At 49.8% G+C, this 15,741-nt stretch overlaps 2 protein-coding genes across 3 annotated transcripts; both read left to right on the forward strand.

Annotated features, from left to right (window-relative positions):
• The first annotated feature begins 77 nt into the window (after positions 1-77).
• Positions 78-7,178, forward strand: LOC144052090 (neuronal tyrosine-phosphorylated phosphoinositide-3-kinase adapter 2-like). Of its 2 annotated transcripts, XM_077565904.1 has the most exons (7): positions 78-474; positions 842-1,066; positions 2,913-3,129; positions 4,105-4,352; positions 5,228-6,037; positions 6,300-6,385; positions 6,709-7,178. In XM_077565904.1, the coding sequence occupies exons 2-7, from the start codon at positions 997-999 to the stop codon at positions 6,922-6,924; spliced, it is 1,647 nt and encodes a 548-aa protein (XP_077422030.1). In that variant the 5' UTR covers positions 78-474; positions 842-996; the 3' UTR covers positions 6,925-7,178. The 2 variants fall into 2 exon arrangements, with proteins under 2 accessions (XP_077422030.1, XP_077422031.1); XM_077565905.1 differs by lacking the exons at positions 78-474; positions 842-1,066 and adding an exon at positions 1,073-1,326.
• A 576-nt stretch (positions 7,179-7,754) lies between these two features.
• On the forward strand, positions 7,755-15,011 carry LOC144051735 (uncharacterized). The gene is made up of 8 exons (XM_077565105.1): positions 7,755-7,830; positions 7,923-8,006; positions 8,961-9,221; positions 9,475-9,569; positions 10,976-11,138; positions 12,487-12,660; positions 12,852-12,884; positions 13,557-15,011. Exons 1-8 carry the CDS (start codon positions 7,755-7,757, stop codon positions 14,183-14,185), a joined length of 1,515 nt encoding a protein of 504 aa, XP_077421231.1. The 3' UTR covers positions 14,186-15,011.
• Positions 15,012-15,741: the final 730 nt, after the last annotated feature.

A 15,741-nucleotide genomic window follows, 5' to 3' on the forward strand; every position in this document is an offset into this window, starting at 1 on the left:
TGACAACATTTAAAAACGATCACGCCAAGTCGCTCGCCATTCAATCCGTATCGCGGTTCAAAGGTCGCGATTCTTTGAAATGACTGCTGGATCGCATCTCCACGGTGTATAGCGCCACCTACATATCGATATTCGCAAAGGAAGAACGGATGGAAACGGGCAGAAGTCGCAGGTCCGCTTTGCGCATCGTCAGGAAATCGGCTTAAAGAATTCAAAGCAATTGGACGGAAACCTGACTACTGATTGGCGACCTCTCGTCTTTCAAACTGGGTAAGCAAAAAGTCCGAAGCTCAAGCGAGCGCCCGCCGCTGCTGTCATGAATCCAACGAGCCCTCCAACATAAAAGCACCTTATTGGCGTGTCTTTGATGCCTTTGCTGACATTCATCTCCGCCCACCTGAGACCCGTCGACCGCCCGACTGCGGTGAGGTGCGCGCCGGACGTCACTTTGCTTCCTTTGTCCCAACTTTGCAAGTAAGGAATGTTTGCTTGTGCAATTGTTTGTCCTAGTGTGTGTGTGTGTGTGTGTGTGTGTTGTACCTGTGACTGAGTTCAGTGAATAAAAGTCTAATTATTTACTGTCAGGCTCATTTTCCTGAGCAAAAATCGAATCTCTTTGAAGGATAAATCCTTCCATCTTCCAAATCATTTCTGAGAAAAGTCATTCATCAGCTTTTGCTTTTTTTTTTTGCATGTTTTTGAAAACGTCTTTCAACAAATAAGAACAAAATATTTCACAAATAAAAAAATACTGTCAAATATTGGGCTTTGAATTCATATTTTTTCAGGGTCTTGTGATTAAAATAAATAAAAATACCCCCCCCCCCCCCCAAAAAAAAAGAAGCTGAAATGGGAGGAGTCAGGAGTGTCGACGCTGTCAGGTTGCCATGGTTTCAGCCGCCCTCGAAACGAAGGGTCGCGCGAGACGAGCCAGTTTGAACGTGAGCTTGATGGCGACCACCCGCCTAACCTGACTGACGACCCTCAGGAGGAGGGATGGACATACGGAAGGAGACGCAGAAGGACACAAGCGGCACCGGAGGATGGAAGGAGCGTGAGTCTTGCGGTAAGCTTCTTCAACCAAGACGCTTTTGTCAGTCGGCATCGGCGCCTCTTTTTTTTTTTTTTTTCCTTCTTCTTTTCCTCGGGAGGAGGCTGCAGGACATGAAAAGGGGGGCTGGATTTGTCCTGCGTGACCACGACGAGGCTCGGGCTCAAGATTTTGTGGGCGACAATGATGACACATTCCGATTTCCTCTCGCGCCCTCGTCAGCGTCGGGCAGGAAGCGTGACGTCATCGCCCCTGAGAGATGCTGCTGTTGCTAGGTTACAGCTGGCTGACTTCCTGTGCCATTTTGGCGACAGACGTCGTGTGGGGGGGGGGCACGATCATGCCATTTGGCCGTCGTCCGTCCACGTTGGCAATTTGCAAAAGGAACCGGGTTCAAAACGAGACACGACAAGACACAACTTGGACACAGGAAGGAAGTCGAAAGGCGCTGATTGGAAGCCGCGCTTGACGAGCGCAGATGACGTCAAAAGCTGGCGAGAAACACTTGGCAAAAGGGACAGCAAACATGACAGACGTAAATTAAAGCAAAACCGGACACATTGTCTGCCCGTCTTTAGCATTTGCACTTCCTGTTAGCATGAAGCTGATTTGACTTGAGGCAAAGTCATGTTGGTTGCGCTTCAATGTTTTTCTAAGATGTGAACGCATCGGTGAACTTTTCCGTCGTCATCGTTCCGTCATGTGACGTCATCGTTATTTCAATTGAGCTTTGCCAATTCAATTTACACTCCGCTATTTAACAACCGTCAGTTAAAAACATGGTTATTTTAGTTAACTAAGACTAACTGAACTAAGAAAGAAAAACTTAATTAGGACTAAAACGAACGAAAAAACAAAAATTCTGAAAACAATTTAGTTAAGGAAATAAATAAAAAATAACCAGGTTTTAAAACCCCCCGAAGACTAACTTTATAATTATAGCAAAAATGTCCTTCCTTTTAGTCTTTGGTAATTAGTTTAATGCGATTGTGATTTCAATGAGATTGATTGGGATAAGAATATTTAAAAGTGTGTCACACAAGTGACGTCATCTGGCAGCAGCCAATAGAAAAGCACTTTCAGATGACGTTGCTCCCATGGTGGTTTTGAAATATTGCACGCAAGAAATACACATTTAAAAAATAATAATAATAATACTGAAACTAACCAAACTAAAACTCAGCATTTATTAAATAACTAAATGTAATAAAAAATAACAGAACCGCCTTGAAAACGAATGAAAACCAGCTAAATTTGAAAAACAAAACTCAAAATGAAATCCAAACTAAATAAAAGGAAAATTCCCAAACTATAAAAACTGTGCTTAAAGAACAAAAACAAAAGCACAATTGACAATCACGTGCACACAATTGTTTTCATTTAGAAACAATTCAATTTGGGCACACACACACACACACACACACACACACACACACACACAGATCAATTCTACGACTACTGCTGCTGCTCTTCTTTGCTTTTGAGGTTGACGAGGGCCGAAAATGGCCTCCGTTGGTTCCGTGTTCCGTGTTTGTTATCTTTTTGAAAGCTGATCCTTCGTTGTTTGTGCGACGAGCTTTCGAATGGCGGACGTGTTGACGAATCCCAGATTTGTACGTCAAACATTCCGATTTTTGTGAGCCCAGCGAGATTCCGTCTTTCTTCGCTGGCTTGGCTTTCGTCCCGGTCGCTCTTGCTCACCGTGCGAAGCACCACCCGCTCGCTCGCCCGCTCGCTCGCCCGCTCGCTCGCTCGCTCCCTCCCTCGCAGACGTTGTTTTTGTCGGCTGGCATCCATTTTGAAGCCGTTCAAGGGATCCGTGGTGTCGTGGCCAACGCGTTTGTATTTGCGCTGTGCTCAGGTGGTCCCGCAATGATGACGTCTCACGAGGAGGCTTCGACCTTGCGCAGGTTTTTCCAGTACGTGGAGGACGGATGCCTTCAGGCTTACGACCAGCTGGTCATCCAGAACGCCTCGGACATTTCCCGAGAGAGCGACCGCCTTCGCAACGACGCCAACTGGACCTACTTGCAGGAGAAAAAGCACAAGCACAAGCGTCAAGGAGAAGCCATCAAAAGGTGAAGCGCGTACGCGAGGCCACGCCCATTTGCTCAGCCGCGGAGTCCCTCAGGGCTCAATGCTCGGTCCTCTTGCCGTTGCATGAGCAGCAGTTTGTTGGCGTGTCACGTTACTCCTTCCCGCCAAACGCGTGCTTTCCTTGAGCGTTTCACTCCCTCGATGCAGCTGCCTTCTTTACGTCCTCTTATTTGTGCTTCCTTTCTTTGCTTGGTCTTTTTTTCGTACTCATTCTATTTGTTTTACCGCGTGAACCTTTTGCTGATTGACTTTTTTTCACGTCCACACCGTAGAAGCCAATTGCCTTCATTTGTAGTGTGTTCTAAAATATACGGTGTTGTTTATTGTTACTAGATTTAGATTTGCTTAGTGCACATTTGAGCTGGAAATAACGGTCACTATTATTGTATTCATTTATTTCAATGTATTTGTTTAAAAGTACAAAGAGACAAATTGTTTCGATCTTTCTTTATTGGAAGAATTTTGTGTATAATCACGTGACTGACGATTAGTTAGTCGAGAACAAAAAGGCCGACGAGCTCGAAGCTCATGATAGAAGCCGCATTCTTTTTTAACCGTACCGTTCGACCTTTTTCTTTTGGACGCGCTTGTCCTACTTTTTATTTGTGTCCGATTAAGTCGTGAACAGCGAGTGGTGGTCCCGTCGTTTGCGTTCAAGACTCATCGTTACTCCGGCTTCAAGGCGGCTCCTTTCCCACGCGCACCACAGATGGTACGTTCCCACATTGTAAGAGACGGACGTGAAGCGTTTCCCACGGCCTCAATCTGCGGCCATTTTGTCAAAGCGGCATGGCGGGACCCGAAACGGATTGCGGTTGAAAATGAAGGCCGCTTTGAAGAGAATTTGCTTTGTGAAATCGCATCTCTCCTTTTGCCAAGCGCTTGCCTATTGGCTGAGTTGACGGTTGAGAAAGGTCACGACCTTTCAGCTTGCGCGTTTGTGTCCGTTTGCCCAGGACCGACGAGGAGGCATCGGGCGCCAGCGACGTGGCGTACTGCGGCAAGCATCTGCGAATGGCTTTCGCGACCACGCCGGCTCACCTGCCGGCTCCCGGCCAGGCTTTGGGCGTGCGCTCTCATTCCCTCGACTCGGTGGGCGGCGACGAGGACGGCGACGAGCGCAAACTGCCGCCGCCCAAACCCAAGAGGGACCCCAACACCAAACTCAGCAGCAGCTCGGAGGCGCTTCATACGCCAGATGAAGGTGAACGCCGTTGCGCCGCCGCCGTTCCGCCGCCGCCGTTGCGCCGCCGCCGTTGCGCCGCCGCCGTTGCGCCGCCGTCGTTGCGCCGCCGTTGTTGCGCCGCCGTTGCGCCACCGTTGCGCCGCCGTTGCGCCGCTGTTGGAGTGTGTGGCGCATTCGCCATACACGTACTTTAGTCTCCCGCCAGTCGTCGTTGTGCATGTTCTTGTCTTTCACTTGTCAGCTTTCAGAAGTGCAGCTGTCCGTCCGTCTGTCCGTCTGTCCGTCTGTCCGTCCGATCCTCTGCCTGTTTCCCTTCGTCCTTCTCTGGCCGCTGTTGGTACCGGATGTGATCGGATTGTATCGGGGTCGCCTAGCGATGACGTCACACTCCAGGATTGTCTGCCCTTTTACAATTGTTCTGTCCCAAAAAAATGTCATTCAAACAAGAAAATGTAGAGATTGAAAAAGCAGGATCGTTTAAGTTTGAAGAAATAGTCCAATCGATTGGACGTCAGCACAGCAGCGCCGGCTAAAGGCACGAGTCAGACGTGTTGACTTTGGTTTGGTTTCTTCTTCAGATGTTCACACATCACAAAAACGGTCTGATTGATAAAAGGAACACATTAGCAATATCCGAAATCTAATCTGACAATATTTGTCACGTCAGGCAATTCATTTGTGTGTTTATCATGTATTCAATCGATTTGATTATCTCTTCAATATATCTTGCTTTTATATTCTTTATAAAAAAATCATTTCAGTCCATACATGTTGTTATTGAAATGAGCCCAGTCCTCGAGGACCCGGCACGGCGGGCCTGCTTGGAAGGCTTGACGTTGCCGCCGTCCGTCCGTCCGTCCGGCCGGCGTGATGTTTGCTTTGTGTGCTTGCAGTTCACTTGCACGCGTGCGCTGAAGACCTGAAGAAGACGCCGCCACCCAAACCCAAACGCAACCCCAACACGCAGCTCAGCTCGTCCTTTGACGAGGCCCACGCGTGCAACCACAGGAAGGAGACGCCGTCCTGGCAAAGTCCTTATTCGTCTTCCCAAGAGGACTCGGAGTCCGTCTACATCGAGATGGCGGCCAACGTCTCGGTGGGAAGTCAAGACGAGCAGAACGAGTCGGTGTACGAGGAAATGAAATACTCTGACGGCGAGTCCTGCTCGTCGGCGTGCCGCATCCCGCAACCCTTCCCCAACCTCCTCACGCACCGGCCGCCCTTGCTCATCTTCCCGCCGTTCCCGCCTCAGCGATCCCCCAATTCGGACGAGTCTCCGCTGACCCCCGTCGACGTCACTCAATTGTCCATGCTGGGCGAGAAGGCGGGGCTTGCCGAACAATCCCGGAGTTCCAAAAGGAGCAAAGATGACGAGTGGCCGTCCACGTCCACCATCACATCTTCGGGTCGCTCGTCTGCGCCGCCGCTTCCTTCCGGCCCGTACGCATCCTCTAGCTCCGCCCACAATGGGAACCCGCGCAGCCAATCGGCGTGCCCCTCCCCCGTGAGCATGGCTCGCTCGCGGACGCCTTTGAGCCTGAAGAGGCCGCCCCCCTACAACGCCTTGATGGCCGGACGGCCCCCGGAGGGCGGGGGGGCTAAATATGGCGGCTCGGCCACGTCGCTGGACGACCTTGCCGCGCCGCAAACGTCCGTCCAACGGCTGGCCAAGACCGAATGGCGGAGCCGGCACGCCGCTGAAGGTACGTGAACTGCCAGCCGCCGCCTTCTGCACTTGACTAAACGATGTCACAAGTTATTTTGGGAACAAAGTGGGTAGTGGGCCACAAATGACCCCTGGGCCGTAGTTTGGACGCGGCTGAGCTACCAGGAACAAAAACACAATCGAAGGCAGCAACGTTGAAGCCTGGCATCATCGTTACTAAATTTGCCATCATTACATGAAGCCAGCGAGGACAGAAACGTGTTGACCACAACTTTGTTGTTGTTGTTGTTTGAAAATAGAAGTCAAGTGTTTGCGCCAGCTTGGTCGCTCTGCGTCAACGTCGGGGGTGCCTTCAACGCCGCAAGATCATCCCGCCCTCAGCCAGGTCAGCAAGTCAAAAACAACAATCTTTCATTGGGCTCAAACTCTTTTGAGATCATCCACATTAGCGGTAGCAGCTCGCCATCAAAAGAAACCTCCATGGAAACGATTTATTTTGCGCCAAGTCATAATGAAGTCATTTGCTCCCAAAAATGTTAAATGGTGTAAGTGTCCCAAAGACATGTTTATACGTTTTATTTTGTGCTAGATCATAAAGAAGGCTTTGATGCAGCCTCTCGACTGCAGAAACGGTTCAAGAAATTGCCGTCTCGAGGAGGCCAAATGTGCGGCGTTTGAGTGACAGGTGACCTTTGCTCCGCCCCCCAGATGCCGTGGCTGTGCGGGGACGCCACCATGATGGAGACCATCGAGAAGAAACGAGTCTTGTGTCGCGAGATCAAAAGTCGCCGGCGAGCCGACAAAAACCTCAGCAAACGGGACGGCCTGCCCGAGTGGAGCAAGAAGAAACAACCGCCGCCGTATTCGGCTCCGCCCACGACCGCCGGACGATCGGCGGCCGTCTTGTGGGACACCGCCATCTGAGGAGGGCGGCGTCTCGTGGTCCGGCGTGGGCACGAAACGGAGCTTCCGACAAGCCGTGGCCGCTTGCTCACCAGGGAAGGGAATGAAAAAATGACAACACTTGATGGCAAGCGCTGGCCTCGCGCCAGTTGGCGGATGTGGACGGACACGCGGACGGACGAGTGAGCACTTGAAGTGGAATGCACAATATTTCAAAAGGTGTTTTGAACATTTCATTTGGCTCGCTTGAATAAAGTGTTGGATCGATGACTGCATGGTTGGTGATCGTGTGTCTTGTAACTTTCAAATGGTTGCGATGAAACTGATGCCATTTGGTGACGGTGATCAATTTCAGGTCGATCACGATGAGCAGATCAAACATGTCGGACATGCGTGTCGACAGGCAATCACAATTTCCTGCTCCGTTTTGGTCTCCGATTTATTTGACCTGTAAATTGTCTACATGTGTTCAGGTGTGCCCAATGCTGGCCTCTTTTGGTTGGAGTGCGACACTACAAGTGTTAAGACTGATCTGACGTCACGTGTTGACGTTCTCTGTAGTTACTTGCATTTTCTGTGTCCATTTGAAGATGGCAGCTAAACACACTATGAAAAATTACAATATTGTATGCTGTGAAAAAAGTTTTTTGCTTTTGCTCCATCACCCGGCCCTCATTTGAGAATGTTTATGGGCGTGGTCACGGAACAAATGAAATAGCCATTTTAAGGCACCACTGTATATAAACATTTTTTTCCATCCGTTATATACATTGTTGAATAGGATAAATCATGAAAAAAATATCAAAAACCGAATTAATACTTTAACCAATTCGAGAGAAAAAAACCCCGAAATGAATGCACCAAATATTTGCGAACTGGTGTCGGTGAAAATGCTGTCTGGGCCGGATGTGGACCGCGGGCCACTCAGTACTTTGCGCTCGATTTGCGCATTTAGATTGCGGCCACTCGCTCCCTTTGTTGCGTTTGCGCACGCGCGCGTCCAATTTTGCGCGTTCTAGGCGCTTGGTGTTGCGCATGCGCAGTAGCCTCTCTCACCACACGCCGAATTTTCGAGCAGGGCCGAGGACGTCGCCATTTTGTCGGTAAACATTTCATTTTCATTCATCCTTTGGTTACGTTTCTTTTGCGTACTAACACTTCTACACTCCGACACACACGCACGCACACACCAAACACTGACTCAGTGGCGAGTGCGTTAGCATACAGCTAGCTTGTTAGCTCGCTAGCTAGCGCGACGCTAGTCTTCGGCCTCGCCGGCGACTCGACGTTGGCACGCAATATCTTTGTCTCGGTGGTGACGCTTTGACGTTTGTTCCATCTGCGCGTCGGCGATGAAATGTTGGCGTCTCCATGGCAACGCCGGCGCGTCAAAAAACCTTGTTGATGTTTGAATGTGTGCGACTGCTAGCCGACAAAAGCTCGGCAGGGACGCTGATGATTGGTCGAGACAGACCACGTGACCGGACATTGGCTTGACTTTCTCGGGTTTGATGGAAATAGATAACAATGTATGAAATAATAAGAAATTAGTTTGTTTGTTTTTCCCCACCAACTTACTTCGTTAACAAATGTACAAAATTGTTTCCACGAGTAAAATCAGTAAGACTTTATAGAGAGATTAAGAAAGAAAACAAACAAGAAAATGTCGTATTTGTTTAATTTGCTTGGGAAAAAAATCATGAACCATGTTTACTGGAATGGGCTTGATTTTTATGGACCTTCCTATTTTCCTTTATGGGATTTGGGGAATGAAATGAAATTAAACCACATTGTAGTGAAACTACAGTGCACTGTTTATGCATTCTTTCGGGACTCAAGAAAATAAGTCGGCCCCCCCAAATAGTAACATTTTTGTTTGTTACAGATGTGCTATTTTAGAATATTCTCAAATTTGTGAACAAAACTGATGAAGTATTCTGCTTTCCTACCCCAAAGCAAGGGGTGAGATGATGGGTTTGACCTTCTCACCCGAGTTTCCCGTAATTATGTATGTGGCAAATACGTGCCTCTTGATTGGGCAGGGCTGTTCGTCTCAGGACCGGGAAGAGCCGGCAGAGCGCCAACCCGACAGACGTCCAGCGTGCGTGCCGGCGAGGAGGAGGAGGAGGAGGAGGAGGAGGAGCGGCGGCGGTGGCGGAGACGAGCGGGCGGGCCGGCCATGGCGACCTCCTGGCAGGACGAGGACGAGGAGTTGAAGGCGGGCGGAGCCAGGTGCCTCGGCAACAGGCCCAGGTTTTCCTTCTCCGAGATCAAGATGCTGCTGCAGGAAGTGCGCAGGAACAGATACATCCTCCTCAGTGAGTGCAGGCGTCCACTCAACACAATTTCTCTTGATTTGCGTGCAGTGAAGCAAACGGAAGTCACAAATAAATTGTGCGCTCTTGTTACCTCCTGGTCACAAATGACTCCATTGAATTCTGACAAGTCACTAATTGGGCAAAAGTGAAAAAAGAGGATTTAATAATAATAGCACTTTAGCACGTAGCATATTTGGTCCCAAATAAAAGTCATCAAGTACTGAGCGCGTTTGCATTTTGTGTCGTCCTGCAGGGAAGTTTAATCACGGCGTGTCTGCAGAGGCCAAGAAACAAAAGTGGGCTGAGATCACGGATCAGATCAACGGTCTGGGACAGAACCACAGAGAGGTGGGCGATGATGTCATCACACACGTGCGCACGGACGATGAGCGCCAAAGGCGTTCGTTCGTGCTCAGCAAACTTGTGAGCATGTGGAGCAGAGGTCAGAGGGCATGGAAAAAGTAGCGTCTCATAGTTGGCAAAATATGCTACATTATCTCACACAATTTAGGTTTAAGTTTGGCAACAACTTTGGTACCGATGCGGTTTGGATAACGAATGGATTGATAAGCTTTGCTTTCTTTTGATTGTTGATGCTTGTGACAATATGATGCAGACCAATCTTTGAGTATCATTCACAGAACAAAAACAACAACATCGAATCACGTTCTTAGGCCTTGCCAGCCCAAATCCAATTTTTAGCTCGTCCGGGTTGAAAATGGGTACGACTCTTTTGTAGTCCGAACAGTCACAAAGCACATGAGATCGGATTTTTGCGGGACGGATGGAAACCACACGCGGGAGGTACTTTCAGATCCGATTTGGACAGGATGCGTCTGTCTGTGATCAGCTCGAAACACTCCGAGCGGATTTGACAGTCCGTGATGTGACGCGTGAAAAAACCCAATGCGCCCGCATTGTCAATATCCGATCGTTTGCCTGCCCGTTCGTTTCCTCGCATGCTCGGCAGTCAAACGCCTTAACGGCTCCACTGGCCCGTCGACTCTGCTCATGCTCAACCGGAAATAGCGAATTAGTGCCCGGTCTTAGACATGTGGTCGTTAAAAAAAGAAAAGAAAACCGCTTCACGTGCTTGCGAGGAACGGTAAGTAAAAAAAAATAAAAATACACATTTGATTTGATGAGGAATCCGATTGGAGTCGAATATGCCTGCAGTGTGAACGCAGCCTTGATGAAATGTGCATTCGTCGCTTTCCCCAGACTTGTTGTTACAACCACTCGCCACACGTGGTGTTATTTTTGCCAGTCAGTAACGTGAAAACGGTGCAGAGAAGTCAATGTATTCATGTTAGGCGAGCTTAGTGAGTGGCAACGTAAGATGGCCGCCGGTGGCCTCACTATTTAAGTCAAGCGACTATGCGGCATAGTTAGTACATTTATATACAAGTCTGTGGCAAAAACTGCAATGAGCTTGAAATACTTCCTGTTTTCACTCTACTTCTTCCAAACTAGTTGCAAACAAAATGGGGTGCTGCCATTTAGTGTCTGGCGGTGGCATTACACCCAAAACCAATTGGAAGTGGAATAAAAGAATTCTGCGAAGCGTTCCACAAAAAACAACAACAACAAAAATCCAACTAACTGTTTACTGTAAATGAAACGTCAGCATGAGGTTCCACTGAGGGTGTCGATGCGGAGACCTGGCGGGATGCGCGAGGCCCGGGAGAACCTCCTGGACTCGTCACAGCCGTCGATGACCTCCCATCCTCAGCCAAGCACGCTTTGTGTCGCAGGTGCGGCAAATCATGAAGAAGTGGGCGGACCTGAAATGTGACGGCAAGCGTCGTCTGGCCCTCCTTCGAGCTCCCAACGGCTCGGCGGGGAGGAGGAAGAGGAAGTCTCTGGACTCGGTGGAGAAGATGGTCCACGGGATCCTGCTCATGAGTCCCACGGGAGGTGAGACGCCGTCGCAGAAGTGTCTGGGTCACGCCCAGGGGGGGAAAGTGGCTTGGAACCGTCCGCTACTACCTTCCGCTACTACCTTGCGGGAAAATGTCTGCAACGGTGCGTCGGTCCCCAAAATATGAGGGCGAGTGTCAAAAGCCCGCATGTGAAATAATCAGCTGCCGGCCTCCCGCACAAGAAGAAAACGATCTACTAAGATCCGATTGACATCAAGTCATCCAAAGTGTGTTTCGGCGGTTGCGATTGCATATGGCGAAACGTGCGGTGGGAGGACACGGTTTGGTGTGGCAGAAATCGGCATATTTGTTGAAAAATGTGTACTTTCTTGCCATTTGGTCTCGTGGCCTGATGGGCTGAAATATGTGAAATTTGTGCCACGTCCACTTCGGGACGGACGGCGTCACACGCAGCGTCCGCTCTGTTGTGATGCTTGCCGGCAAGACGAATTCTCGCCGCATTTGTCAGCTGACAAACTCCGGAGAAGACATTGAGTTCAGGAAGTCGTGGATTTGTGCAAAGAGCTTCTTTGAACCGCCATTTTGATCCGCTAACGATATGCGTGCTGATGACATTTTCAGCCGTTGCCGTGATTGGTCAAAACAAACGTGCAAAGATGCCGCATCGTCCAATCAGATGGAAGTTTTGTACAGCAAGTCCCGCCCCTCCCGAACGGATCTGCCGAGTGACTTTCCAGATTGATCATCATGTGAGTCAATCACATGATGATCAATCTGTCAATCAATTATTGATTCCTCGGAGTTCTGTCCCCCGTTCTGTGCACGTATGCGCGCACGTTGGTGTTTTCGTGATGTTATTTTGCACATCATTGAAAAACGAACATTTTCAATCCAAATCAGTTTCTCACGTCTGTCTTGTTACGATCTCGTTGGACAGTAAGTGGAATGCAGTGGCCGGATGGCGTGCGTGCGTGCGTGCGTGCGTGCGTGAGACTCGTTGTGTTTTCTATTTTCTTTGCATTTCCGTGGTTTTACAACACACCCCCCCTCCCCCCCCAAAAAAAACAATCTGGCTGCGCGGTGACCTTTAATGTCAGGTTCCGGCCAGAAATTGTATCCAATTTGACCCCGGCTCTCGCCACATCTCGTCGAGGATCACCAAGTTCAGTCAACAAAAGAAACAAAAAAAAGTCTCCAAAATGCTTTTGCTCGTTTGAATGTGTTTGTGTCGACCTGAACTGTCGAGTCTTTCCATCATCAGTCAACTTTTTTCAATCAAAAGCTGGCGTGGCCTGGAACTGGGGTGTGTAGACTTCTTATAGGCGGCGTAACGTGCGCATGGCAACGGCGCCGTGGTGAAAACGCTGCGTGTTGCCTCGCAGACGTTCTCAGCGACGCGGACGACGACGACGACGGCTCCAAGTCAAACGCGGCGGCCGGCAAGGACGGCGCCGGCTGCTACTCGTACCTGGACAACAACAACGGCTCGCTCTCGCTTCCCGGCGGACTTTCCTTCGACTTCTCGCCTCTGTCGTCGCCCGACAAGGAGCTGAGCGGTAAGCGCGGATGCCGCCGCAAATGCCGCCGCAAATGCCGCCGCAAATGCCGCCGCAAATGCCGCCGCAAATGCCGCCGCAAATGCCGCCGCAAATGCCGCCGCAAATGCCGCCGCAAATGCCGCCGCAAATGCCGCCGCAAATGCCGCAAACCTTCCCTTCCCACAATGTTTGTGTTTTTGCTTTTGCAGGCGAGCCGTCACGCTCGTCGGAGGACGACGCAGGTCAGAAACTTTTTGCGTTTTCTTGGCTGCAAATGACAAAAAGCAAGTAAAAGGTGACGTTTGCTTTCTTGGAGGAAATCGCCAGGCTGACAATCATTTGGACGGTTTTCAAATCAAGAAAAGATCTCCATCCAAATAATTATCCTTTGATTTGTTTATTGTGTTGATTGACATCATTTTCACAAACTTGTTACAAGTTGAAACGTTCTTAAGTTTGTTTGCCACAAAAGTTTGACATCATTTCAAACTTACTGACCGAAGCCAAGCAAAAAAAATCTTGTTTTTGGTTTCATTTCCATTTTGTCCACACAGCAAAATTGCCAGTGTTAATTCAACACCTACAGAGTTAAATTTAACACCCGAAAAGTGTATAGGTTGGCCCACACCAAACCTAGTTAAAACAACACTTTTAAAAGTGTTCATTTATTTTTCCACTGCAACGGGATTAAAACAACTCTGGTGGTAGTTGAAGTGTAATACTAGTCAACACTGGTCAGTGTTGATATTACACTATACTTGTCGCCAGGTGCGAAGGCGGAGATTAGTTTCATCTGTGCAGAGTTAATCTAACACAAGTGAGCTGTGAAAATGTTTGAAAATGACACTTTAGGAGTTCAAATCAAGTCCCCAAAATGTTTTCCCACTGCAAAGTTTGTTGCGTCTCTTTTGCAGAACCTTCCATGGACTGCGACGACAACTCCACCTTCTCGGCCCAATCGTCCTTCGCGCCGCCCAAGCTGGTCCACACGTACTCGCGGCACAACCGCAACGCCGTCAGCACCACCTCAAAAGAGTGCGACGCCGATTCGTCACCCGCTTCGCCGTCGCTCTCCGCCGCCGCCGCCGCATTCCCCGCCGTCACCTCCTCGTCCTCGCCCTCCTTCCTCCCTCCCGCCAGTGACTCCTCCCAGCCGGCGCCCTGCTCGTCCGATCAGCGCCCCCGCCCGGCGGAATGGGACGGCGGCGGCGGCGCGCAGCCCGAGCCGCTCCCGTGCGGCGCGGCGGGCCGCGCGGCGGGCTTGGAGCAGCTGGCGTGCCACAGCGTGCAGCAGCAGCGCGCCAGCCGGCAGCTGCTGGCGTCGGTGTCGCGCTCGCTGGAGACGCTGGCGCAGTCGCTGCAGCTGCTGGTGGAGAGCCAGCAGGAGTTCGTTAGCGAGTCGCTCACGCTGCAGCGCGAGACGCTGGGCGTGCTCAAGACCTTCTCGGGCGCCGCGCTGGCCGTGCTGAGGGACGGCAAGGCGCAAGGCCCCGCCCTCAAGCCCGACAAGATGGACGACGGCGCTTTGGAACGCTCCACATGAGCGTCCCGAATACTGCAAATGGCCGAAGCCTTCCTTTTCCATTCAAGCCTCCGACTTTTGCCACCAAAATCCCGTTTTTGTTGTCCTTTCTTTTGTGAACAGAAAATCCAACGCCGAGAGCCTTTTGGGACTTTCTGGATTTCTCCTGACCTCAAACCAGCTTTGGAGCTTCATCCGTTCCGCACAAACACATTCTTCTTTCTTTGCTGTTGAGATGAAAATCTGCCGCTTTGAAATGCTCGCTGTGGCCAAACGGCGGCCGTCGCGCGACGCGTGTGCGGCCCAAAGCTTCCTGGACGGACGGACGTGACAAATTCATCAATCAACTCGCATCACAATTAGCAGCAGCACTTTGGCAACTCGCCAACACTTGAAGTTGCCCCACGCCATTCCCAGCTGAAGTTTACCCCAATTCAACTAGACAGTCAAATGCCTGCAGAAAGGCCCCCCACTAGCTTAATGCTAATTAGCGTCTTTGTTGCCGTGCTCTACTAGCAACAATTTCACCGCAAATGGTGCAGCAACATGTAAACAGACAATTGAATGGAATTGTCATATTGTCTTTATCCTCCGTATGGAATAACTCCGATCAGTGCTGTTCTGATGAGCTCGGAGACGAGCTGAGACATCGTCCAACTTGAGTTGGAGGCGGAACACACTCCACTGCCGTGATTGATGAACAGCATAGCTCACACTGCCCCCAGGTGGTCAAGAGCAGCATTTAATTGATGCCGTGTGACACAAACGCTTGAATTCTATTTAAATTATGTCAGGATTGTGTTTTTATGGAGTGCTAGTTTTACATCATTAAAAATACATACTACAACTTTTTTCTCTTTTTGCAGGAACAGATGACTTGTCATTTACATTCATTTCAATAGGAAAAGACGATTTGAGGTACAAACATGTTGACGGAACTAATTCAACTGGCATCTGAAGACGGCACACTGTTTTTGTGCCGGCATCAGTCCTGGAACTTTTCTGGCACACCTGCTCCAAATGGTACGCTTGCCACGGGGATGACCTTCCAACGGGCGCTCGTCTTATCTGCTTCTTGGGAAAAAATGCTGGCTCCAGGAATTGCAAAGTTGTCGACATTTGCCTTTTGGTCAACTCGCAGGCAGCCATGTTGTTAATGGAAGCGGCGCACATCAGCAGTGACCTGCGTTGAGCTTGGGAAGCTGCACACACGCACACAAAAAAAAAGTGACAATGTTGTTGAATGTCCAAACCCTAATTTGAAGCATCTTAACGGGTTTATCATTTGCGACACACATGACAATGAATTTGTACCGATGCCGTAACGGCACAAAATGTTTTTTGGGCGCAATCTGGTGGAGGGACGGAAAGCTTTTCTGAAGTCTGCTCAAATCTTGCAAATGTCCTTCCATGTTTCCTGTCAACGTTATTTGACGTTGGCTCATTTGGCCGAGCGAGAAGATGGCGAGCGACATGTTTGACAATATGCCGCCTTGCTTACGTCATCGTTTTGGGTTTGTTTAAAAAAAGCATCAGCTCAGGTAACGACCAATCACGGCTCGCCTCTTTTCTGAAGC

The sequence above is a fragment of the Vanacampus margaritifer genome, chromosome 5, assembly GCF_051991255.1.
Source record: "Vanacampus margaritifer isolate UIUO_Vmar chromosome 5, RoL_Vmar_1.0, whole genome shotgun sequence".
Classification (NCBI taxonomy): Eukaryota; Metazoa; Chordata; class Actinopteri; order Syngnathiformes; family Syngnathidae; genus Vanacampus; species Vanacampus margaritifer.

Bases quoted from the DNA above. Each gene is read 5' to 3' on its own strand.
- LOC144052090 (XM_077565904.1), top strand. From the start codon at position 997: ATGGACATACGGAAGGAGACGCAGAAGGACACAAGCGGCACCGGAGGA. The intron at 6,038-6,299 runs GTACGTGAACTG...GTTTGAAAATAG, and splicing joins GAGCCGGCACGCCGCTGAAG to AAGTCAAGTGTTTGCGCCAG. The intron at 6,386-6,708 runs GTCAGCAAGTCA...TCCGCCCCCCAG, and splicing joins ATCATCCCGCCCTCAGCCAG to ATGCCGTGGCTGTGCGGGGA.
- LOC144051735 (XM_077565105.1), top strand. From the start codon at position 7,755: ATGAATGCACCAAATATTTGCGAACTGGTGTCGGTGAAAATGCTGTCT. The intron at 11,139-12,486 runs GTGAGACGCCGT...GTTGCCTCGCAG, and splicing joins GCTCATGAGTCCCACGGGAG to ACGTTCTCAGCGACGCGGAC. The intron at 12,885-13,556 runs GTCAGAAACTTT...TCTCTTTTGCAG, and splicing joins CTCGTCGGAGGACGACGCAG to AACCTTCCATGGACTGCGAC.